Source organism: Zosterops lateralis (assembly GCF_965231275.1).
Source record: "Zosterops lateralis genome assembly, chromosome: 29".
Lineage (NCBI taxonomy): Eukaryota > Metazoa > Chordata > Aves > Passeriformes > Zosteropidae > Zosterops > Zosterops lateralis.
In genome coordinates this window covers 6,135,490-6,160,583 of record NC_139789.1, presented here as the reverse complement: position 1 = coordinate 6,160,583, position 25,094 = coordinate 6,135,490, and the positions used below count along the sequence as shown (strand labels likewise).

Sequence of the window (25,094 nt, the reverse complement as noted above, 5' to 3'; positions counted from 1 at the left end):
CAGGCAGGGATTGCAGGCAGGGATTGCAGGCAGGGGTGACAGGGATTGCAGGCAGGGATGGCAGGCAGCGATTGAGGCAGGAATGACACCAGGGCTGTGCCGTGCTCAGAGCCAGCTCTCTGCAGGCAGCGCCGACTGTGGAGGGAGGTGCGAGGAGCTGCTGCTCGTGGAGGCTGCCACGCCTGTCTGTGGGCAGAACTCCAGCCGCATGTGCAGGGAAGGGGGTTTGGGGGAGGCAGAGGAGACTGGTCTACGTGGGAGTTCTGTGCCAGCCTGCAAAGGATCCAGGTAGGCTGGATCTGTGCGTGCAGGGTGCAAAGCTTCCTTCGAGGCCTCTGTCATTGTAAGAGACTTTAAACACACCTCAGGAAAGGGGTCTCAAATGTGTCCTCGATCTCCTCTGTGCAGAATTCTCTGGTCTGGAGCTGTTGCTCACTTTGTGATGTGGTTTTGCTCAGACAGGCGTGTGTGGGGTGCGTGGGCCAGGGTGGGCGTGCAGCATCCAGAGGGCTGAGCCCAAGGCAGCTCACGGCTCGGGGAGCCAAGCACACACCGCAGGGCTCTGCCCGAGCCTCTCCGCTGGAATCATCACCAAATTCCACCTGAGTGTTTTCTATTTCGGGTGTTCTCCGCACACCTTTGCTCCCGTCTCCCGTCCGGCTTGCGTCAGGCCCCGGGGACCAAACCGCGCCTCTCCCGCACTTGTTGAGGAGCATCGGCAGGAGAGGGAGCGGTTCCCTTGGAAACCTCTGGATGCCCAGCAACAAGTCGCTGACAGCTGCCATGTGACCAGGTGCATTAATCAGAAATGTTGTATGAATCAGGTCAGATGGGGCCAAAGTCCAGCGCGCTCCCCCCTCCGCTGCGCTGCTAATTACTGAGCCGCGAGGGCTGCTCCGGGGACGGGCTGGAAAACAACTCAAAATAATTAAATCAAACGCTGACCTTTCTTGTCGTGGATTCTAAGTTCATCCCAGACTTTCCCCGTGAAAAAAAAAAATTTTGTCCGATCCTGTCTTCCACCAAAACAAATCTTGAATGCAAATGAGTGAGGCAGAGGAGTCTCCCCAGGTGGAAAAACCAGAGAGGATGAATCCACCCTGTACACAGAGAATTCCCAGCTCTCTACTCAAAACAAACCCAACATTTCAAATGAATCTTTGGAATAAGTAGATCAGGCTTGAGGCGCTTTGGGCTGGACGGTTAAAGCTTCTGTTCATCGCTTGGATCCCTTTGAAAATCATATTTCTGAAGCCTCAACTGAATTTGCTGCCCAGCATCACCAGTTAGAATGCAGGGAAAGGACTTGAGTCCAAAGTCCTGCCCAACAGCCCTAAAAGAAGAGGCTGCAGCCCTCAGGAGATCAGGCAGTGCCTGTGCACTTCTCATCCCTTGTGAATGGCTCCAAAATGGCAGTTCTTTGTGGAGACAGAGGACTGGAGCCAGCCTGGGAGAACTGGGGCTGTTCCCTCACTCTGGGTTTCCTTTCCAGTAGGATCTTCCAAGGGAATTGGGTATCCAAGGACTTGAGAACCCCTCAGCATTTTCCATGAGGTGTTTTCAGCTTCAGCTCTCATTCTTTTCATATTTCCCCCAAATTTCTGCTTTGCCTGGACAAAGTGAGGACAATGGGCTCCCAGATTTGTCTCCTGAAGGAAAATCTCTCACAGAGTCACGTCCAAGGTCAGGCACCAGCGAGGCTGTAACATCTTCTCTCAACCCAACACCAATCTCACATCCTTTGTGCTGTGATAATTCATGGCAAGGTCACCAGGTCCTGCCAGCAGGGTTTGAGCCTGGCAGGCTGTTCACTGGTTTGTGTCACACACAGGCACATCCTGCCCCAAACCAGCTTTTAGCTCAGGAAAAACAACTGTGGCTGGGCAGGGCCTGGGCTGGTGTGAGCCAGGAAAAGGATTTGGCCCCTGATCCACGGCAGGGGGGGAAAACAAACAAACAAAAAGAGTTGGAAACAGAGCACCTGGCTTTATTGTAATTGCTCTGTAATTTGAATAGCATCCAGGGCCACTCGAAAATGGGCTCCTCCGTGTCATCTGCTCTTACTTACAGGTCTTAAGAGCCCCATATTTACCCACAGGGATCCATTTGTAGCAGAAATTTCCCAAATCAGACCTGAACGTGGGTCTCAAGTATTACCCAGAGGTCTCAAGTATTACCCAGACCAAGCCTTCCACTCCGGACCATTTTGATTTCTATTTAATTAATGTTGCCACCAATTATTATTTTTCCTTTGGTATAATTTCTTTGGTATCACACGATATATGATATATTCTTTGGTATCCTATGCACACGATATACCATAAGACAAAGCTTTACTCGACAGACTGACCATCTAGGATAACTTGGGGCACCAATCTTGAAAAATTGGTGTCTGCAACTTGTGTATTTTCCATCCTAGAGGTGCAACTCAAACCCCTCCCTGCTGCCACCCCATCAAACCCAGGAGCACGAGTGTTTCTGGAGATGAGGGTCAGGAAATAAATTTGTTCTCAGTGCTCAGTGCTCCTTGGCACAGTTGAGGGAACAACTGTCTGACCTCCTTGCTCTGGGGACAGGAGAGTCCAAAGGGATCCCAGTACTCGGATCTGGGCTGTCTTTCCGTTCGGTGTGTCTGGGAAGAAATGGAGAGTTGGGGTTTGTGCAGCCCCAAAAACAGGATGGGAAGGGCTGAGCGTGGCTGTCCATTGGAGTGGGAAACCAGAGGGTACAAACCCCCAGGCCGAGGGGGGATGGAGAGAACGGGCTGGTGGCGTTTGGGGACTCCAGAGCGAGTGACCCACCAAGCCAAGCCAAGCCAAGCCAAGGCCCCGCTGTCCCCGCGGGCTGTCCCGGGGGGCTGTCCCCCTGTCCCCCCTGTTCCCCCTGCAGGGCCAGCTCTGAGCGCTCTCCCCCGGCTCTGCCCCGTCCCCGGGCTGGCCGCTCCCCGGCCGGACCTGTTGCGGTGCTCTCCCGGCGCCGGGCGCGGCGGGGCTGTCACAGCGGGGCGGGCGGGCGGTGTAACGGTGTGATGATGTAATTGTGCCGCTGCCGCAGCCGCCCCGAGCCGCCGCCGCCGTTGGCCGAGGCGCCGAGTCCCCGCCCGGCCGCTCCGCCCGCCGCCCCCCGCCCGGGCCATAAAAACCGCGGGGCTGAGGCCGGGCAGCTTCCCCGGGCCCTCCGCCGCCCAGGTGAGCCCGGGACAGGTGAGCCCGGGACAGGTGAGCCCCGCAGGTGTGGGGCCGGTCCCGCTGTGCCCGGCGGGGCGGGGGGCGCTCGGGGAAGGGGCCGCTCTGCCCCGGCCCTGGGAGAGCCCGGCCGGGATCAGCACCACGGACAGCGCCCGGCGGGGCCGGAGCGGGGCCGGGACACGGGAACGGGCACCGGGAACGGGCACCGGGAACCGGCCCCGGGACTCTCCCGGGACATCACCACCACCCGGAGGCACCGAGGCGGCGCTGGACGGTTCTCCAGGGCCGGGGTGAGTCCAGGGGGAGCGGGGAGTGGCCCAGCCCGGTGACCGGCCCGCAGGACCCGGGGCAGGACACGGATCCCGGGGCAGGACACGGTCCCGGTCCAGCCCGGCCCCGCACCGACACCGGGGGTCCCACAGCACCGGGAGGGGCTCGGGGTCTGCCTGAGCCAGGGCTGGATGGGCTGGGGAGGGACATTGGGGTGGTTGCCTTTTCCAAAGATCCCCGCCAGCCTCAGGTAAGACCCCCCGCAGCCCCGGGAAGGGCAGGGAATAAAAACATTCGGGAATCACGGGATGGTCACACTGATCCGAATGTGACCCGCACCTCCCGCCTGCTCAGCAGCAAAGCTTTGTGCTGGGAAACCCAACGCTCCTGTCAGGAGACGTGCCTGGCTGGGAGTTGTGTGTGTAAAGTTGCTGTTAAAATCCCCCGGGGTGCAGGAGGAACAGGACATTTCCCCACGGTACTGTTGGGGGTGATGCTCCATGAACAGTTATTTGTAATTAATTTTTGTCTGTGGCTGATTCTGTCTGGCTGCTCCAAACCTGCCTGGCACGTTCTGGGTCCATTGACAGGTTGTGTTATGTTCAAGTGCTCAAAGGTTAAATCAGAGTGGATTTTTTTCCCCAAAATCCTCCCCTCTACAGAAAAAAAAAATTAAAAATTGAGTGTGATCAAATTATCAAAGTGGTTGGGATTTGGTTATAATTTTGATAAAATTAAAACAACAAAGTACTTATCTCTGGCTTAAGATGAGATAAAACATTTTTTTTTCTCTTTAGATTATTAAACCAAGGATCTAATATATATTTTTAAAAAAGATAAAATGTACAAGTGTTTGAGCACTCTGGAAATGAAGCATTTCACAAGGCTATTGCCAGCTGAAGTGATTTGCTGCATGTTTTTAATCTCCATTTTTGGAAGCTGGGATATTCCCTGAGTGAATCCCTGTTCATGGAAATTCTCCCCCAGCTCTGCCAAATGTGTCTTTAAACACTTTGCTGAACAGAGGCGATTTAGTCCAGTCCTCATCTCCTGTCTTTGTATTTTTAAATTACACTTGTATTTTTCCTGAGTGATGTTGGTCTCTGAGAGGAAAAGGAAACAAGCTGTTCTCCATTTTAAGGAAACTCTTATTTGTTATTTCAGAATTAAATATTTTTTGGGAAAAAAAAGAAAAAAAAAGAAAAAAAAAAGAGAACCACTTGAAAAGAAAGTTATTTCCCTTCAGGCCTTGAATATGCACAGAGCCTTTAGGAATATTTTATAGACATTGGACAAAGTGAGGTTTCCCTATGGAGCTGGAGTGGGAAGGGATCTTTGTTATCTCTCTGTAAATCTTTTAACATCTCCCATCACTTCTGTCCCACGGTGACTCTGATCCCTCCTGGACTCTGAGGTTCAGTCTGGGCAGTGCCTTGTCTCTGCCAACACCAATATCAGGCTTTTCCCCTCCAAGTTCAGCTGTAAAATAAGAGAAAAAAACCCCCATATTCTTCACCTCCTGCCCCACAAAGCCATGCAGAAGAAGCCAGAAAATGATATTGCAGCAAATACCTGTTCCTGCTTTTATGGGTTTATCTCCTCATTCTGGGAAATTGCCTAATCAGATTTCAGATTTGATATAAAGAATAGTAGGACAGATGATATCATATCCTCAAAGCTAACCAAATTTTGTATTGTGCAGTCTTGATTAATCAAAGTTTCATTTCCATTTGTTCAGGGCATATTTTGTCACTTTTTTATTTTATTTTATTTTATTTTTTTTACTAGCAATTTTCTGTAGATCTCATAGATGGCTCCAACCCAGAGGTCTCTGAAGAACAGAGGACTCAGGGTAAGGTCTAAACTTAATTCAGTTTAATCCCTGACTCTTTAAGTATTCTCCAAAACGAGTAAACTGGAAATCAATCTGGCAGGAGGGTCCCACATCACCCTTCCACTGGAAGGAAATATTTGAACTTTTGCTAGAAAAAAATAAACACCACCCAGACATGCAGGTTTTTTATTGTTTAAAATTCAGTAGAAATAAAGCCTGTCCAAGGCAGGATCCTCCTCTCCCCCTCCCAGCACCCAGACAATGTTCCAGGCTCCTGGCTCTGTGTGCCTTGCACAAATATTTGTCTGTGTGTCGCTGCCACTCCACTGCAATCGTGGCATCTGGTAGTAGCTGGGAGACTGGGAGGTGCTTGGGAATCTCAGCAGGGAAAAACAACAAGAGAGTGGATTTCAGACGCAAGATCTGCGACAGCTCTTGAGCCTGGGTAAACAGGGGCGAGGTTGTTGTGCTTTTGGCAGGGATTTGTTGTGCCCCGGGCACCTGCAGAGGGTTCAGCTCCTCTCCAACACTGCCCTGGGCTGTACCAGGGGCTCCCCCGGGCCCTGCACGGGCACTGGGGACACAGGACCTGCCCTGCTCCTGCAGGGCTCAGGCCACAGGGAGAGCTCAGAAAAGTCTCCAAAGGGTTTGGGTTTTGTGCTCGCCCAATTCATGGAGTCACAGAATGGGTTGGGGTTGGAAAGGATCTTAAAGCTCTTTGGGACATGGAAATTTTGTTCCATGTTCAGGGCCACACTGAGAGCTCAGAAAAGTCTCCAAAGGGTTTGGGTTTTGTGCTTGCCCAAATCAGAGTCACAGAATGGTTTGGGTTGGAAGGGACCTTTAAGCTCCTCGGGACATGGAAATTTTGTTCCATGTGTGTTCAGCACTTAAAGATTCTGACTGTGGCTCAGGGGTTTAGGAAGGCCAAAGGAAAGATCTGTCATGGCCCAGTCTGTGCTCTGCAGGTGAACACAGGGACCTGCCCCAAGGCAGCAAACCCTGCGTGTCCTCTAGGAGAGAACTTTGCCTTTGGATTTATTTTAATTTGGAGACTCAGATTTTTTTCATAAACCTACAGTAGGTTACACAGTCTCAGGCCCCACTTCAGGAGAATACAAATGCACTTCCACAAACTTCAGCCCTGAACTCCCTGAGGAATCAAACCAAAGTCAAGCACTTGGCTGCACTGAGGATTAAAGGATGTTTCCATAATGTTATGCAAAGATCTTCTCTTCATCCTGTGTTACTTAAGGCTGTACATTCTTCCCAAGTCATGTTCAGGAACACAACTCCCTCCCCTGTGGTTTTTCCAAAGCATTTTAGTGTTTTCAGGTGCCCAGCACGACATATTCCAATTAATCCTGATTTTCAGGGCCTTCTAAGCACCTGCCTCTTGTAATCTGCCCCTTTCAGAGTGTCTCTAACACAAATATAAGGTGTCCAAAATTGCTGACTTCTTTTGAAAAGCCAGAGCCACGATGAACAGTCCACCTACAAGATTCCAGCCCAGGTGAAAATTGCATGGATTCAAACCCCCCCAAAATCAGAGGCAAATAGTCAGAACCTGCTCCCGTGGGATGACAATGCCACCCTGCCATTAGAGCGAAGTTTCTCTTAGAAAGGAGAAAATTGCACCGTTCCCAGGGAGAACAAGTGCAAACCTTTTTCAGGTTCAGCTGGCGAAATTATTAATGTTGTGGTCTGTAATTCTGGCTGATCAAATATTCCGTTGCTCCGCGTTGCCGGTCGAATGTTGGTGGGGAGATCGATGCCACGAAGAGATGGAAAACTTTGCTGAGTTCCTCCCCTCAGCCAAGGAGGCTCCAGCTGGAGGGCAAAGGCTCCAGCACAGGGCAGAGCTCTGCAGGCTGGGCCCTTGCCTGGATCAGGAGCAGTGGGAATTTCTCAGGAGTGGGGAGAGCAAAGGGCAGCTCAGACAAACCCTCTCCCAGCTGGGGAAGAGCTGGGGATGTTTAAAGAGATTTCGGTTGCTCCAATGGGTTGTTAAATCTGCTCAGAGATGGTTTGTGCCATTCTAATCTGAAACCTGAAGCCATTCCTAAATGATCCCTTGTCCTTGAAGGCAGATCTTGTGATCCCCATTTCCAGGGCACCAGAAAACCAAATTCAGTGATATCTGTAAAGCTCTGGTGAGCTGAGAGCAAATGGAACCAGAGAACAGAAAAAGGTGATTATCCTGTCAGGTTTGGCCCGGGAGGAAGATTATCCATCTATCTCACCAGACCTATTTATCGTCTGATTTTCTCCTGGCTTAGCTTTTATCACCTTCCTAATCCTCCCCACCTAATTCAGAGAACATTTTATCTCAGCAGTTCTCACCCTGTGCTGACGAAGGTGGGCTCGGAGCTCTGGGCAGGTTTTATGTGGCCTCACCAGGGGCTGCACAGGTGGGTGGAACATTAAGTGCCAGATAATGAGTTCACAACTTTCAAAAATAAACGAGCTGGTGTATTTTTCTAGTGGGGAAGTGTTACATCCTTTTCTGCTGGTCTGTCAGTGGGGGAATGGGTTTGGGAGAACCCCTTTTCTGGAATTTGTAAAGAATGGGCTCATTTCGTGTAACACACAAATTTTAAATGTGTGTGAATTTAAATGCGTGTGTGTGTATATCTATACCTGTTGTACAATGTGCATTTAAATGGATGTGATGTATGAAATTGGTCTCTGGGATGGGAAGCACTGGGATGCATCATTTGAATCAAGAGGGACTCAAAGATAAATTTGGGGCAGATGATGGTTTTTGAGTATCGCTCATGATTTGAACATTTGAAATTCCAGGGCTCCCAGTCCCTCACAGGGTTCAGGACCCAAACCCCAGTGAGATGGAGGTTTCCCTGGATACCACAGCCCTTTGCCTTTTCCCTTCTCACCCCGAATCAACGGGCACTTTCCCCACCTTGTTACTGGTGAATGATTCAGGGGCTAAACTTTATCACATCTGCAGCAGTTCCTGGAATAGCTGCGAGCTGAGCACTCGGTTAGGGACAGCCAGGAGAGATGATTACCTGCAGACAGTCTCTGTGGAACATCCCAGGGCTCCTACAGGCACAGCCTAATGCAGGCCTTGGGATGCTGAACAGGATCCCATTACAGGGGCAGCATCTCCACACCTCACACGGAGACACCTCCTCGTTAACGTGCACACCAGTGGCTCCAGAGCGCTGCAGCCCAGCCAGGGCTCGTTAGGGGCAAAATCACTGCAAGGGACATGGTTTCAGAAAGGAAAGGATTTAATTTCTCTCAGGGTTGGGGTTGAGTGGCAAAGAGCCCGGGGTTGTGTTGGAGCTGGGCTGTGCCACAGGCTGAGGTGGGGTCACCTTGAGAGGCCCCCAGAGGGACCCTGGCTCACAGCAGGGGCACATTGAAATAAATCTTCATTAAAGAGGTGATTTTAAAGGCTGTGTGTCCTCTGGGAATCAGCAGCTGAGGTGGGAATTGCTCAGGCACAGCCACAGGCTGCTGGAGGCTCTGCCTGTGTCCCTGCCCCAGACCCACAAAGCCTCTGAGACCAGGACAGGAGTTGTGATGAGGAAATCTCAGCCCACTTTTACCAGCAGGTATTAAAAACCCCCTAAAAATTATCATTACTAGATACAACTGAGTCAGTGCAGAGCTGAAGTGTTGACTTCCTCCTGTTTACCATGGAACAATCCACCAGAACACACGAGACATCCAATGCTTTAGTAAAACACTGCAAATAAACATTTAATTATCAGGTCTGAGAGGGGAAGGAGTAAAAAGCAACGAGGCTGAAGCCATTTGTCATCTCAGTTTTATTTTCTGCCCAGAGTCCTGCACAAAGTGTGCTGGTAGCTCTCCTCTCCCACGTGTGCCACCACTCCTCAGGAATAACTCTGATGCCTCTTCATTCAAAGCTCAGCTCTATTTTAAAAAATCTACTCTCTCTGAAAGGGCTATCTTTAAAAAAACCAAAAAATTGTACAGGAAAAAGGACAAAATTGCTCCTCAACAAAAGGGCCTATCAACAGCCTGTCAATAATGTGCCAAAGGCCAGAACCTGCCTTTCAGAGAGGCTCTGAAGCCTCGACGTGTACTTTGAGAGCAATTAAGGGATGTAAGCAACATGATGATTATCTCATGGGTGACATTTTCATCGGCTCTTCGGGAAAAAGGAGAGATGGGCTTGAGATGGCTGTGATCAATGTTCATCCCAGTCCTGCAGAAATGGCAGGAAAACATCTGGTGGATGGGCCTGGGAATCAAAATGCACAAGGAAGAGAAGGATGGGAGGAAGAGGTGATGAGGGCAGAAGGATTTTAAATCATAGAAGCTGAAAGAATGAGAGAACCTGAGAAATGTGTGTGGGAACCTGTGACTTCCTTTCCCCATCTCAGGCCCTGTGTCCTCTATTTCCCCACTCATCAGGGCACAGCTCCATCCCGAGCCTGAGGAAAGGGGACCAGAACATTCCCAGGGCTGATGTGTGTGGTGGTCACTCTGCTCTTTCTCCAGAGGATTGCACAGAGCCATGGAGTGAGTCCAACCTTTCCTTTCCTTTCCCTTTCCCTTTCCCTTTCCCTTTCCCTTTCCCTTTCCCTTTCCCTTTCCCTTTCCCTTTCCCTTTCCCTTTCCTTTCCCTTTCCTTTCCCTTTCCCTTTCCCTCCTCATCCCTGTCCCATTCCCAAGGTTGGGGGCAGAGGGATCTGCAGGGACACAAGGGATGTGACCCAGGACTGCAGGGGGAAGCTGAGCCAGAGTCTCTTTGCTCAGGATAATTCCTGGGGCTGAGAGGAGCCCGGAGCCTCCCCAGAGCTCTGTCTGGCCCAGGGGATGAGCCCAGCCCGGGTGGGTTGGGAGAGCAGAGCCCACTCGGACTCTGCTGCACCAGCCCAGGGCAGCAGCCAGGCAGAGGCTCAGATGTTGCACATCCCCAGCTGTTTTGAAGCAAAACGTTTCATGGAAAACACATCTGCAAAAGCACATTTGGCTGCACTGTTTCCCCAGTTTGCTGGATTTCTTGTTTAGGAAAACAAACTTAATTGCGGCGGAACAAAGCGTTGCTTAATTTGCTGTAAAAATCTCCCTTCCTACATTTCATTTTTATGAAAAAGAAAAAAATTAGAAATGTTAATGTTGAGCGAAAGAAATTATTTTTTAAATGTTTGGAAATCTCCCTTGTCCCAAAAGATCCTGTTCTACTCCCAGCTCTTCTTTGCATTAATCAGCACAGAGGAGCACAAATACCCAAATTCCTGTTTTGTGCATCCCCACAAGCGTGTGCACTCACACCCTGGGCAAACAACTCCGACGGGCAATAAGCTCCTCTCCATTCTCCAGGAGTGCCTTCTGAAGAGGATCTTAATAATAAAAATAATGTTATGTTACTAGTTAAACACTGGGAATAATTCCCCCATCACAGGCGAGCGGTGCCGGAGCCGGGGATGGACCCGGGAGGATTCCCCAGGGCCCCAGCAGGACACATGAACTGCACATCCCTCCACTGAGCCGTGATGGGAAGAGCACGGAGCAAAAAAAAAAAAAAAAAAAGGAAAAAAAAAGGTAAAGTGGTTAAAAACAACTCGTATTTTTAGAGCACAGAAATCTTCCGAGATGCTGAGCTCTCTCCACTCCTGATTTGCAAGGAATGATAGTTTGGGAGCCCAGCTGAGACTCCCGGGCTGTAAATTCTCTGTAATGTTTTTTCTCCAGCCCCATTTGCTGTCCTGCTAATTAATCCAGGTAATGGCTGGGTTGTTTTTTTTTTTCCCTTCAGCAGCAGTTTTCCTTTTTGTTAACACGAACAGAGAGAAGAGAAGCGCGGATCTCTGTCTCTCAGGATCCCGGCTGGCAGCAATATCACCGTCTGACTGAAGAGAACCCAGGCACACGCACAATCCTCGGGAAAATTCATCTCCACCCTCCCGCAGACCCCGGTGAGAGCCCTTGAAGTGGTAATTAAAGTCTATTGAGTGGCGACTGCACCTGTTTAGAGAGGAGAGTGCGGTGAGAGGGGCACAAAGGGAGATGAGCAGCGCCCGGAGAGGAGCTGCTGGAGGTGGGAGGAACAGGAGTGGGAAGAGGGGGGGGATGAAAAAAAAAGAAGTGTTGGTTTGTTGAAGTCGATCCAATCAGTTGTGCATTTCCATCCTGCCTCAGATTTGCTCCGTCCCTGCTCTCAGAGCTCCTGATGGAAACTCCAGGGGGCTTCCCCAGCAGATCCGGGGGGCTTGTGGGCTCTCAGCAGCCCCCGGCTCCTCGGGCTGGCCCTGGGATGTTCTGCCTCTTGTCCCTCGGCCCCGGGAGAGGGCAGGACCCTGTGTGACACCGGGACAGGTCCTGTGTGACACCAGGGCAGGTCCCTGTGTGACACCAGGACAGATCTGTGTGACACCAGGACAGGTCCTGTGTGACACCAGGACAGATCCCTGTGTGACACCAGGACAGGACCCTGTGTGACACCAGGACAGGTCCCGTGTGACACCAGGACAGACCCTGTGTGACACCGGGACAGATCCCTGTGTGACACCAGGACAGGACCCTGTGTGACACCAGGACAGATCTGTGTGACACCAGGACAGGTCCCTGTGTGACACCAGGACAGGACCCTGTGTGACACCAGGACAGGTCCCTGTGTGACACCAGGACAGACCATGTGTGACACCAGGACAGATCTGTGTGACACCAGGACAGGTCCCTGTGTGACACCAGGACAGGCCCCTGTGTGACACCAGGACAGGTCCCTGACAGCCTCAAACCCCACAAAGCTCCAGGCACCACAGGAGGATCAAAGGTGTTTTTGTGTCCTGGCAGATGGGACAAGAGCAGAACCCAGGCAGGAGCAGAGGGAGGTGGAAGGGACTGGAGTGGGGCAGTGCCTGTCCCAGGGAGGATGCTGAGTTTGCCCCCAGCCCTGGGTTTGCCCCCATCCCCGGGTTTGTCCACACTCCTGGGTTTGCCCCCAGCCCTGGGTTTGCCCCACCCCTGGGTTTGCCCCACCCCTGGGTTTGCCCCACCCCTGGGTTTGCCCCCAGCCCTGGGTTTGCCCCACCCCTGGGTTTGCCCCCAGCCCTGGGTTTGCCCCCATCCACGGCTCCCAGGGGTTCTGACCCAGTGTCACCTCAGATGTCCCCACGGTCTGTAGGAGATTTATAAAATACACTTATTCGTAAATTTTATTAATGGATTTTTACAAGGGCCAGAGAGCCAGAGAGCTGTGCTGCAGAGTGATCTGGGTGCAGGCTCCAGGGAATTTTCATTCTGAGGCTCATGGACTGATGACAGAATTCCTGGCTCCTCCTGTCACAACCCCAGTGTGACCCCAGATGGCAGCAAACAGAATCCCAGGTTATTTGCCCTCCGGATGAGGCTGTAAAACCTCACTCAAAGATCCCTGCAAAAGCTGTTTATTGTAGGAGTAAATAACCACCCCTTACACTCTACACAGACACTGTGACACCCTTGACTCCCCTTACCCAACCCCAAACTCCACTGTTTTAGTGGCACTGGAGCAGCAGTGGGGGCTTTGTCTCTTGTCACTGCAGTTCCAGGTGTGGCCCAGAATGAGCTGGGCTGAGCCAGGACTCCTGGGGCGGGAACAGGAGGGGACAGGGGTTCACCCTGAGAGCACCCCCAGGCTGAGCTGAGCAAACGAGTCAGGCAGAAGAATTCCACTGCTGTTGGCAAATTTTTCCCTCTCACTGGACTTGATGGCAGCCAGTCCCCTGTGAATCCCTGACCTTCACACTCCACAGGCTGCCTGGGATGGCTGACAGGAACCACAGGAGGGTTTTTTTCCTGTTCCTGATTGTCAGAGCACACAACAATTCTGGTGTGAATGTTGTTGAATCTGCTTTGGACAAGTCCTGTCAGCAGCACCTCTGCAGCTTCCCAAAGCTGTGCCAGGACATGCTTCGGTGTGAATGAGGATGGGGAAGAACCTGCACTCAGAGAGTCACAGAATCCCAAATTATTTGGGCTGGAAGGACCATAAAGCTCATCCAGCCCCACCCCTGCCATGGGCAGGGACACCTCCCACTGCCCCAGGCTGCTCCAAGCCCTGTCCAGTTCCATGGACTGTTCCAGGTGGGATTTGAAATTAATTGGGTGTCTGATCCAACCATTTGGCTGCAGTTTGCGGAGACAGACAGACAGACAGACAGACAGAGACAGACAGACATCCCTGGACACCAGGCTGAGCTGCCAGTCAAGTCCTGTCCCAGGGTGAGAGGAATTGTTGTGCTGACTGGGCAGGGACTGCCATGGAGTCACCCCTAAAATACCCTCCTTGCCTCTCAAACTCCAGTCTTGTGCATTAACCAACTCACTGGGTGGAAGGGGCTCATCGTGATAACTCGCCTTGTTTCTGCCTTTTGACTCCCAAACACTCCTCTCTCATTTCTCCCTTTTAGCCTTCCTGTCCCTGGGCCCTTCTCTCTCCACCTTCCCTCTGATTGCTGAGCAGCTTTTTGACTTTTCCATCAATAAGTCTAAAGAGCATTTGAACCGCTCTGGTCCCCCTTGTCTCCTCCCTCCAGTTCCAAATCAGGCAAGCTCATCGATCAGAGGAGCTCAGGAAATATCTGGTGTTTTGTTGTCAGGCTGATAATAACATTGCAGTTGTGAATGGGCTGCTGCAGGCCTGATCATGGACACCTGCAGGGTTTGTTTAATTGCATTTAATGACAAATCCTATACAGAGGAGCATTGCCAGAGAGATTTATTATCCGCCAAAGAGGCAAAGCACAACAGCTCAAAATATAATTTGCACTGAGCATTTTTCCCCCTGCCTCTCTTTAAAGCACGGTAATAAATGACAAATCGGGTAAAGTGGGAGACACGGGGCTGGGGAGGAGGTGGGGGGCAGAGGACAGAGATTGAAACCAGAGGAAATAACAGCAATAAGGCCACATTGTTCTCTCTGCCCTCCCTGTGCTCTGGTGTAGAGGAAATACTGTTTGTTTAATTTACAGCCTGGAAGTGCAGCTGGGGATCTCTCTGTGATGAGCCTGGCTGGAGATAGCTGCAGGCCAAGAGTCCCCACTCTCTCCAGACAGGCTTTTTCCCCCGTTCTGGAGCTAAGTTTAGCTCCATCCACAGAAACAATTACTGGGGAGAGGGGCGAGGTCCAGCTGCCACCAGAACGAGGAGACACGTCCCTGAAATCTCTGGGACAAAGCAGAAGTGGCAGATCCCTCCCTGACAAATATCCCAGGGAGAAATACAGCCCCACAGGGAGAGTCTAGACAGAAACCTCCCAGCCTGAGATTTATGTTTGCTACTGAACACCTCGCTCTGAACAGGGAATGTCTGGGTGTGAAAACAAGAGAGGAGCTCTTGCTCACACGTCTCCTGGCTTGATTTTTACCTGTCTACCAATGATTTGTGTTAAATCCCTTGGTGGAGCCGTGTCCCAGAACAAGGACTGAAAACTGTCCTTGTCACCTGGAATTCCAGTCCAGCTTTGCACTTCCCAAACTGTCTTCTCTCTCAAATCCATTTTTCTTTACAATTCATCCTCTCTTCCAGTTATCTTGGGCCCAAGACTGAATTGTCCTGAATTTCTATTTCTAAATATTGTCTCACTCCCCAGATTTTTTCACTGCACACTCACTACTGTTCCACAGAATATCCTGAGTTGTAAGGGACTCACAAGGATCATCCAAGTCCAACTCCTGGTTAAATTTTACCCAGGAGGTTTGGGGCGAGAGCAGCTTTGTACAGGAACACATCCCCCCGTGCTCAGCAGTTGGCTCTGTCCTTGCACAAACACGGTGTTGGGTAACACCTGGACCCGGTTTTATCTGATTTCCTGGACAATGGCACTATCACTAATGCTCCCTGTTAAATAAGACCACCTGGACATCTGCTGGTATCAGCCCCAGCTATCACAAACACTCCTGCTCCCTCGGCCGGCACAAAGGGCTCTTATCTCGGGGCAGCACCAATCCCCAGACTGAAACACCCATCTGCAGTTGGAATAAAGTGCCCATAGAAAGCACATCTGTCATAGAAAAGGAGAGGGAGGGAGGGATGGGAGTGCTCCCCCTGAGCTCGCCCAGGGCACAGCCCCTGCCAGCAGCACCAAACCCTCTCCTGAGGCTGCACATCCTCATCCTGCCCTGGAAGGAGCAGCCAAGGCTGCTGAGGAATGGTTTTATTTCTTTCCCTTTTTTCCCCCCACTGCTCACAAAAGTACCCAGAACAGTGGGGTGAAGATGGGAAGAGGCTGTTCCCTGCCTGATTTCAGTGGCTGAGGTGAGTAAAGCTGGACTGGACAAGGAATAAAGTCAGATCCCTCCCATGGCTGGGGGCCAGCACTGTCCTCCCACAGCTCATCCACGCCAGGGATTAACAGAGCAAAGCTGGACCTCAACCAGAGATTGCTCATCAACAAACCCAGAGAAAGGGAGCAGCAAAAGGGGTTTGTTTTCCTTGCTTAAATCAGCCTCTCAGCGGGATTCCAGGAAACTCAGCACTATCATTATCTTTCTCTTTGCAGAGTCCTTTTCTCCAGCGTTCCCCAGCACACATTGCATTTGCTTATTGTAGTCAGACTGCGGTGCAGCTGGGAGACAGGCAGGCTGACAGAGCACTCCTGGAGAAGTTTATCACAGGGTAAGGCAAGAGGAGCCCCTGCTGAACCCTGATGTCCCTGTAGAGCCTCCGGAGTGAGAAAATGGAGCAGAAACTCCCGGGAACGGCACAAATTGGAGAGATGATTACAGGGAGGTTTGATGTGGTCCCGGGAGGAAACGCTGTAAAGGGCAGCAGCCACCCCTGAAGGAGAGACAGGAACAAGGATTACAGGAGGAGAAGAGCTGAGGAAGGAGATGCTGGGAGAAGACGAGACGTCCCTGAGGAGGAAGAGCTGCTCTCCTGGCCTGGCTCTGTGTGGAAGACTAGTGATTTTGTTGTTGTGTTTGTAAAGGTGACAACAAATCATAGCCTGCCATACAGCCCAGGCTGCCACGGCCCAGCTGTGCCAGTGTTTTGGGGTGCTGGAGCTCCTGTCGTGGCTTATTCTGCTCCTCAGTCCAAATGTTGCCCAGTTCCTTCTTTGGCCCCGTTTATATCCTGAGCAGGATGTCCTCGGGTCTGGAACATCCCTGGGGTCAGTCCCAGGCACCCCCAGCGTGGCTGGACGAGGGCAGGAAAGGCTCTGAGTGAGCTCAGCAAGAACAAAAACATCTGGGAGTTGTCAGCCCTGTGCTCAGCACAAACCCAACACAGCCCCAGAGAAGGGAATTCACTCTGGCCCAGCCCAAAGCAGCCCAGGAGCCAAGGATCCAGCCCAGGAGCCAAGGAACCAGCCCAGGAGCCAAGGAACCAGCCCCAGGCACAGCAGAGCAGGGTCAGGGCACTCGGACACTGCCAGGACCTCAGTGCCTGGCAGGGCTTGTTTGGAGAGTTGAGCCCTTTGCTTCCAGCAGAGCCTTAAAATATAAAAAGAACAAAATTTCAACACCTCTCAGAGCCTCCATTCTCAAAGGTATTTAGGTGTGAAAATGAAACTCCTGAATCCTGCCAAAGCCAGTGATAAAAGCACTGAAATATCTTTAATAATTTGGGTTGTTCTTGCTGCTGAGCACTTTTCTCTTTTCCTTTTTTTTTTTTCTTTCAACCTACCCGGCTCAGCATTGCCCCCATCACTGGTACTATGGCACAGGTGATTTAGGAATCACAGAATGATTTGGGCTGGAAGGGACCTTAAAGCTGTCCCAGTGTCAGCCCTGCCCTGGGCTGGGACACCTCCTACTGTCCCAGGGTGTCCCAAACCCTGTCCAGCCTGGCCTGGGGCACTGCCAGGGCTCCAGGGGCAGCCACGAATCTGTTCCCAGCACAAACCTGTTCATTTGATGGTGCCTGAAAGAAAAGATCCAGGTTTCATAAACCACAACGACTCTCCCTCCCTCCCTGTCTTTCACTTCCCCACTGACAGATTAAATCCACACCGAATTCCGAGGGCAGCAGTGCAGCCCTTAGTGCTGCAGTGCCCAGGCTGGCTGGTGTCTGATGTAAATGAAACTTTGATTTAGTGTTCCCCCACTAAAGCCTCCCCAGCGTGTCCATCCTGCACAGGCTGATCAAAATCCCCCCTCGCAGGTCCCCGTGCCCCACATCAGCACAGAAAATAATGTCATCAGAGCCCTGCTGATGGAGGCATTACAGGACAAAGGCCCTGCAGCAAGGTGGGGATTGGGTCATCGTTCCTGCTCATGTCAGGGTGCCATTTCTCCCCTATTTTTAGAATTGTTCCCTTTGTACGGCAAATTGTTCAGCTGCAGAGACAATCTGGTGTTCACTGGGCTCGGGGAGCAGGGACCCATCTTCCCTGGCTTCAGGAAATCACACAAACGGCTGAAAGCTGGAGACGGGTAAAATCTGGGTACACAAGGAGCCTGCAAACCTCAATTTACACTGAGAAACCTGAGGAGCTGCTGCAGCCCCGACTGAACACAAAGGAAATTTCTGCAGGTCTCTAAATTATCCACTCTCTGCTTCAGGAGGAACTCAGGGATTCAATAAATCACTATGGACTCTGCTCCTAAATTATTTTGATGCTTTTGGAACTCTTAGCACAGCTCCGAACTTGTCCATATTTTCAGGGAAGAGACGGGGAGCAAATGGATGAGGAATTCTGGAGCCTTTCACCCTGAGGATGTTCCAAACCATCCATCCCCAGCCCTTTGTTATTCTCCACGTCCTGGCTGTCCCAGACACCTCAGCATGGATTCGAGGCAGAGCAAACACGAGCTGTAAATTCTGACTCTGCAGCCCAAATAAGCCAGGCAGGCAGAGAACAGTTATTATTCCTGTGTTATTGGCAGGGAATTGAGACACAGGAAGATTAAATGACCAGCCCAAGGTCACCAAAGGAGCCTCCTGTAAAGGTGAGGGCTCAGCCTGGATTTCTGAAGTCTCTGCCCAGTACTTCAGCCATCCATTCACTTGCTCTTTAAGTACCCTGTCATTATTTCTGTGAAGGAAATTATGCTCCTCCTGCAGCAGCCAGCACCGTGTAATTCAGCTTGTCTGAAAGGGAATATGAAATGGCAGTTTCACAAAAAATTAACCCTCCTGCCACGCAGCCTGGCAGCCCTGTCACAACGTCTCAGTTTTTATCTGCTCTTCCTCCCCGTGGGGATTTAACTCCCCCCTTATTCCCAGAACTCTGGCTGGGGATTTTCCCGTGTTATCCCAAAAACCCTCTGGGGGACCCTGGTCTGCAGGGGAGGGATGGGGGGGGGGGTTGAGCCCCTCGTTCCTGCCCCAAATGTGGGGATTCACCCACGTTCCTGAGCTGCTGCTGCCACAGGGAGGATCCTGGGGGGAGCTGGGGCTCAGCAGGAGAACCTGGAGCAGCCAAATGTCCCTGACCCCCTCAGAGGGAGGGCACAGACCCTTCGTCCCCAGCTCTCGTGTCACTGGAAGTGGGAGCTGTCCAGGAAATGTCCAGGAAAGAGGCTCCAGCTTTGGAACAGCCTGGGGGAGCTGGGATTGCTCACCTGGAGAAGCCCCAGGAGAGCTCAGAGCCCCTGCCAGGACCCCAAGGGGCTCCAGGAGAGCTGCAGAGGGACTGGGGACAAGGGCTGGAGGGACAGGACACAGGGAATGGTTCCCACTCCCAGAGGGCAGGGCTGGATGGGATTTTGGGCAGGAATTGTTCCTGTGAGGGTGTTGAGGCCCTGCACAAGTGCCCAGAGCAGCCCCTGGGCAATGCCCAAGGCCTGGCTGGACACTGGGGTTTGGAGTTCTGGTCAATAAAAGGTTTGGACTGAGGTTCTGAGGCTCCAGCACATTCCACACCCAGGGACCCACAGGGAGAGGCTGCTGTGACACTTCTCCTCCTGCTCTTTATTCCCTCATTACCGAGAAATTTCTTATTAATGGAAAAACCATTTCCATCAGCTGCACTTTACCCCACAACATCCCTGAGCCCACCCAGGGACGGGGGGTGGGCTCTGGGAACCTTAAAAACCTTGTGTGGTGTTCTGGTGAATTCCTAATGGATTCCAGGGAGGGGAAATTAATAGGAAGCTTTGGTTAATAGATACTTCAGATAAAAGAGCGAGTGCATCTGGTCACCATGGCAACAGCAGAGCCAGCGGGGAGAGGAAATGTCACCGTGTCTGTGCCTTGACCTGCAGCACAAACAGCCTGGCAGTGGGGCTGGGCTCCTCTCACAGGGGGCAGGGACACTCCCGGGGGGGTATTCCCACCCAGACACACCCAGAGGGGTCACAGTGCTCACATGGAACTCGTGGGGTGTTTTTTTTTCTGGGTGAAAATGTGATGAACTCGTGCCCAGAGTTGTGGGTTCCCACAGCCCCGAGGGAGAGGTTGGGCTGGGTGGTCCTGGGGGGTTTTCCAGCCTCAAGGATTCCCTGGTTGCTCCTGTCCTGACTGTGCAGGGAGCTGCCCTTGCCCAGCACAAACACCCTGGAGATGTTTAAGGGACTTTTGCCCCTTTTCTGCTCAAACACAAAGTCGCTGTGTCACAGAATTCCAGAAAATTTTGGGCTGGAGGGACTTTAAAGCCAACCCAGAGCCTTGGGCAGGGACACCTTCCCCTGTCCCAGTGTCCAGCCTGGCCTTGGGCACTGCCAGGGATCAGGGGCAGCCCCAGCTGCTCTGGGAATCCCATCCCACCTTCCCAGGGAACAATTCCAGGCACAGACCTTGTGTGGGAATCCTGCCACAGCCACTCCAGCTCCAGGAGCAGCTGCTGCTCCCGGGGACTTTCAGAAGCTGCTGAAGTGAAAATTGGGCTCCTGCTGCCTCTTATGCAAAAGCAGTTTCTTAGCAACAAAAGTGAATTTCTGTGTGAAGGCAACAGGCATCAGTGGGATAATCCACTGTAATTCCAGACAAGACCTAAAACGGGTGGATGGACTGAATAATAATCATGACAGACAGAATAATAATAATGGAAATAATGAGACTAAGCTTATTTCTCTGGGTAGGAGAAACCCAGCTATAAATAAAATACAATGGGAGAAACCCTGTGCCAGCTCTCTGTGTAAAGATTAGGGACACTTAAACTCAATTTATGCCCTAAAAATAGACTCTGGTGAGTAAAGCTTTGCTCATCTAATCTGAGCTATTTATTGCTTGAGTGTTTTCCCTCACTCCGAGCAGGTATTGTCATTCAGGGATGGAACGAGCTGGACATCATGTCCCGTGGGAGGAATGGGAACGAATAAATCTGTGTTCGCTGGTGGGGACGATGCTTTGCCACTTCCAAGGCAGGAAACTTGTAGTTTAAAACGCATCACCAGACCTGTGCAGGGCCGTGGGCTGGACCGCGTCATCCCTGTGGCTCCGATACCGCTCAGGACATTCTGACTTCATAAAACCTGCAATGAAACCACGTGGGATCAATGCTGTGCACCCGCTGTGCTTTGAAGTGCCAAAACATCAAGGAATTGAAGAGAAATAAACCCGCTATGGAACCAGCACACAGTGGGAGTCACCAACACACCTGGACAGCGCCTGGTCCGCGCGGGGCGCGCTGGGAAGTGTAGTCTCGGCGCTGGTGAAACCCCATTAACGGCGCTGCCCGCACGGGAGAGGGGACTACACTGCCCAGCATGCCCCGCAAGGCGAGGGCGCACATCCTTCCCCCTCTCCCTCCACCCGTTCTGCCTTCTGGGAAACAGAGTGCGCGCGGTGCCGCGCCGGGCAGGTGGCGCCGCTCCCGGGACTACATCTCCCATCGCCCACCGCGCGCCCCGCTCCGCCCCGCGCGGCGCCATTTTGTTCCGCGGCGCAGCCTGAGATGGCGGCCGGGCCCGGGCGCTGAAGGTCCCGCCGCGCTGAGGGCAGGGGGGTCCCGCCCGCCCCGCGCCGCGCTGGGGCCGCGCCGCCGCCGCCGCCGGTCCATGGCCTGGAGGCGGCCGCCGGCGCCATGGACCTGCGCACGGCCGTGTACAACGCGGCCCGCGACGGGAAGCTGAAGCTGCTGCAGAAGCTGCTGGGCAGCCGCAGCCGGGAGGAGCTGGAGGCGCTGACGGCCGGGCCCGGCGGCGGGGGCGGCCCCGGGGCAGGCAGCACCCCGCTGCTGATCGCGGCGCGGCACGGGCACCTGGAGGTGGTGGAGTACCTGCTGGATCACTGCGGGGCCCGCGTGGAGGAGGGCGGCTCGGTCAGCTTCGACGGCGAGACCATCGAGGGCGCCCCGCCGCTGTGGGCCGCCTCGGCCGCGGGGCACCTGGGCGTGGTGCGGAGCCTGCTGGACCACGGCGCCTCGGTGAACCAGACCACGCTGACCAACTCCACCCCGCTGCGCGCCGCCTGCTTCGACGGGCACCTGGAGATCGTGCGGTACCTGGTGGGCGAGCGCGGCGCCGACCTGGAGGTGGCCAACCGGCACGGGCACACCTGCCTGATGATCTCCTGCTACAAAGGGCACCGCGAGATCGCCCGCTACCTGCTGGAGAAAGGCGCCGACGTGAACCGGCGCAGCGTGAAGGGAAACACGGCCCTGCACGACTGCGCCGAGTCGGGCAGCCTGGAGATCCTGCAGCTGCTGCTCCGCTCCAAGGCCCGCATGGAGAAGGACGGCTACGGCATGACCCCGCTGCTGGCCGCCAGCGTCACCGGCCACACCAACATCGTAGAGTACCTGATCCAGGGCGGGCTGCAGCAGGACGAGGCCGCGGGGAGCCAGAGCTGCGCCCCGGGCGGGAGCCACCAGAGGGGCTGCAGTGAGCGGGGCTGCGAGGGCTGCGCTGCTTCGGCTCCCAGTCAGGACGAGGTCCCGCCCGTGTTCTGCACTCGGGAGGCTGCGGTGGAAGCCCTGGAGCTGCTGGGCGCCACGTTTGTGGACAAGAAGCGAGACCTGCTGGGGGCGCACAGGTACTGGCGCCGGGCCATGGAGCTGCGCTGCGAGGGCGGCCGGTACCTGCCCAAGCCCGAGCCCCGGCAGCTGGTGCTGGCCTACGACTACTCGCGGGAGGTGAGCTCTCTGGAGGAGCTGGAGGCGCTCATCACCGACCCCGACGAGATGAGGATGCAGGCGCTGCTGATCCGGGAGCGCATCCTGGGCCCTTCCCACCCCGACACCTCCTACTACATCCGCTACCGCGGCGCCGTCTACGCCGACTCGGGCAACTTCGAGCGCTGCATCAACCTGTGGAAATACGCCCTGGACATGCAGCAAGGCAACCTGGAGCCCCTCAGCCCCATGACGGCCAGCAGTTTCCTTTCCTTTGCCGAGCTTTACTCCTACGTGCTCCAGGACCGTTCCAAAGGCACTTTAGCCACTCACCTGGGCTTCCCCGACCTCATCGGGGTGCTGAGCAAAGGGGTCCGGGAGGTGGAGAGGGCCCTGGTGCACGGCAAGGACCCCGTGGCCGACTCTGCCCAGTTCACCAAGACCTTGGCCATCATCCTGCACCTGGTTTTCCTGCTGGAGAAGGTGGAGTGCAGCCCGGAGCAGGAGCACCAGAAGCGCCAGACCATCTACCGCCTGCTCAAGTGCAGCCCCCGCGCCAAGAACGGCTTCACCCTGCTGCACATGGCCGTGGACAAGGACACCACCATGGTGGGGCGTTACCCCGTGGGCAAATTCCCTTCCCTGCAGGTGGTGAACCTGCTGCTGGAGTGCGGGGCGGACCCGGACAGCCGCGACTACGACAACAACACGCCCCTGCACGTGGCCGCCCGCAACAACTGCCCGCTGATCATGAGCGCCCTGATGGAGGCCGGGGCGCACATGGACGCCACCAACGCCTTCAAGCAGACGGCCTACGAGCTGCTGGACGAGAAGCTGCTCACCAAGAGCACCATGCAGCCCTTCAACTACATCACCCTCCAGTGCCTTGCTGCTCGCGCCCTGGACAAGCACAAGATCCCCTACAAGGGGTTCATTCCCGAGGAGCTGGAAGCTTTCATTGAGCTGCACTAGGGGGGTGTGTGTGTGTGACAGCTGATGGTCCGCTGGCCTGTCCCCAAGCCTGTCCCCACCCCTGGTGAGGTTGTGCAGCTGGAGGGCTCTCGGGCTGGCTGTGCCAAAGTGCCCGGGGCTGTCGCTGTGCTGAGCTTTGTCCCCAATCTGTCACCACCCAGCTGGCGTGTCGGGGCAGGGCAGGGCAGGAGGAGGCCCCAGAGCTCGTGGCTGTCCCTTGTTGTCACCTTCAGGTACCAGCTCTCTGCAGTGTCCCCAGGAGGCCACAGCCCCTGCCCTTCCCCGTGCCACCATCGTGTCCTGAGGAGGAAGGAGATTCCCTGGGGCCTGCTGCCTCTCCCTCTAGTGCTGGATGAACTCAGTGTTCAGCTTTGGAGCAGCTACACATCCCCCACGTGCTCTGGCCCTTCCCACCCCACACACCCAACAGATAGAAAGGGAGGAGTAAAATATCCTCCAGCCAATCCCTTCCCCTCCCTCCTGCCAGGTTTGGGGCAGCCCGTGCCCAACAGCTCCTGCTCTGCCCAGGGGGGCACAGGGCTGGCTGTGCTGAGGATGGGCTTTGTCTCTCTCTCTTGGTTGGCCAAGTAGCAGATGGTGTTAAAGGCCTGAGATTTCCATGATTGTGTGTAAAGCTGGGATGTTTTTTCTCTGGTAGAGCCAGGCCCTGTCTATGCTGCAAGACCTCTCCAGTCCCGTGAGATAGAGGAAGATCAGTTCTGGTTACACAGTTTCATCCGTAGATGTTGTAGTTTATGAATGGGGAGGAAAAAAAACTAATTTAAGAACAAAATGCTGATGTGGTGTTGAGGCCCTTGGCTGGTCCATTCCACAGCCATTCCCTCCATTCCCAGCATGGACGTGCTGTGGCTGCAGGGGGCAGCAGGGGCTGAGCTGGAAGGGTGAATGTGGATGGTTTGGGAGCCAGAACGACACATTTTGAACTATTTTGGAGCCTGAGCTCTTGCAAGCCCTTTAGGCCAGGAGGCACTTGCACTGTGGAGGTGCTTGCAGGGGGTTATAAAGCAAGTGAGTGTCCGTGGTGGGTTTGCACCAGGGTGGGCTGAAGGAAGAAGCAAGAAATGAAAGTTTAAGGTGCCTCCTTGTCCTCCTGAGGTTTTGGTATCACCTGCTTGGGCTCTGTTACTGCCCCATTCTGAAACCTCGTGCAGTGGGTTCTTAGCAGGGTTTGGGCTTTTGAGTCTGGTTTTTTTTTTTTTCCTTTTTTATTTTATTTTATTTTATTTTTTTCTGTAACTTCACTGAGGATGGTGCTACTTCCAAGGTGGAATTTGAAATCTCACCTGGCTGCTGTTTTTGGGCAAAGCTCCTTCCTCTGATGAGGATCTGCACCCACCTTGTTTTTAACTCCGTAGGCTCAGGGCAGGTTTGTTTTTTTTTTTTGCCTCCGTGAGCTGAAACCCTCCGTGGTGGTGGAAAAAACAAAGAGTTTTCAGCAGTTTGTCCTTGTGCAGGGGATGATGGGCAGCCCTTCCTGGCCCTGGGCAGGGTGGGGGGCTCAGCTGAGGGGGGAAGCAGCTGCCTGGAGCTCTGGGGAAGGTCCCACCTGGGAGAGCAGACCCCCGGCCCCACCCTGGCTCTCTGTGCTACTGAAGCTTCTCTACTTGTATTTATCAGCCTCAATAACCACGCTCTGCCCCCTTCAAGATATTGTAGATCTGCCAGTACATTTTTGCAGTGTTAACTATAACATTTATTTATAAAGCGAGGAGGTTTAACTTGAATTGAGCTGTAAAGTGCAGAGTTAGTTTAGCTGCCTTCTATTTTTTTTTTTTTCTTTCTCCTTTTGGCTGAAACCTGAACTAAACTGCAGGAATGGGATTTGTTCCTTTGTGAGCTGATGAGCGCTCTTAACTTTAAATAATAAAACAAAAAATGGCTGCTAGAA

The 25,094-nt window shown here is 53.4% G+C and overlaps 1 protein-coding gene and 1 long non-coding RNA gene across 2 annotated transcripts; both read left to right on the top strand.

The window, feature by feature from the left end:
* The first annotated feature begins 3,405 nt into the window (after positions 1 to 3,405).
* LOC310920260 lies at positions 3,406 to 11,219 on the top strand. The gene is made up of 5 exons (XR_014591959.1): positions 3,406 to 3,478; positions 5,247 to 5,310; positions 7,629 to 7,703; positions 9,703 to 9,814; positions 10,702 to 11,219. It is a non-coding gene; the product is annotated as an uncharacterized lncRNA (long non-coding RNA).
* Positions 11,220 to 21,184: 9,965 nt separating this feature from the next.
* FEM1A (fem-1 homolog A) lies at positions 21,185 to 25,094 on the top strand (the record flags this gene model as incomplete). The annotated part of the gene is made up of 1 exon (XM_083879755.1): positions 21,185 to 25,094. One exon carries the CDS (start codon positions 21,185 to 21,187, stop codon positions 23,183 to 23,185), a length of 2,001 nt encoding a protein of 666 aa, XP_083735881.1. The 3' UTR covers positions 23,186 to 25,094.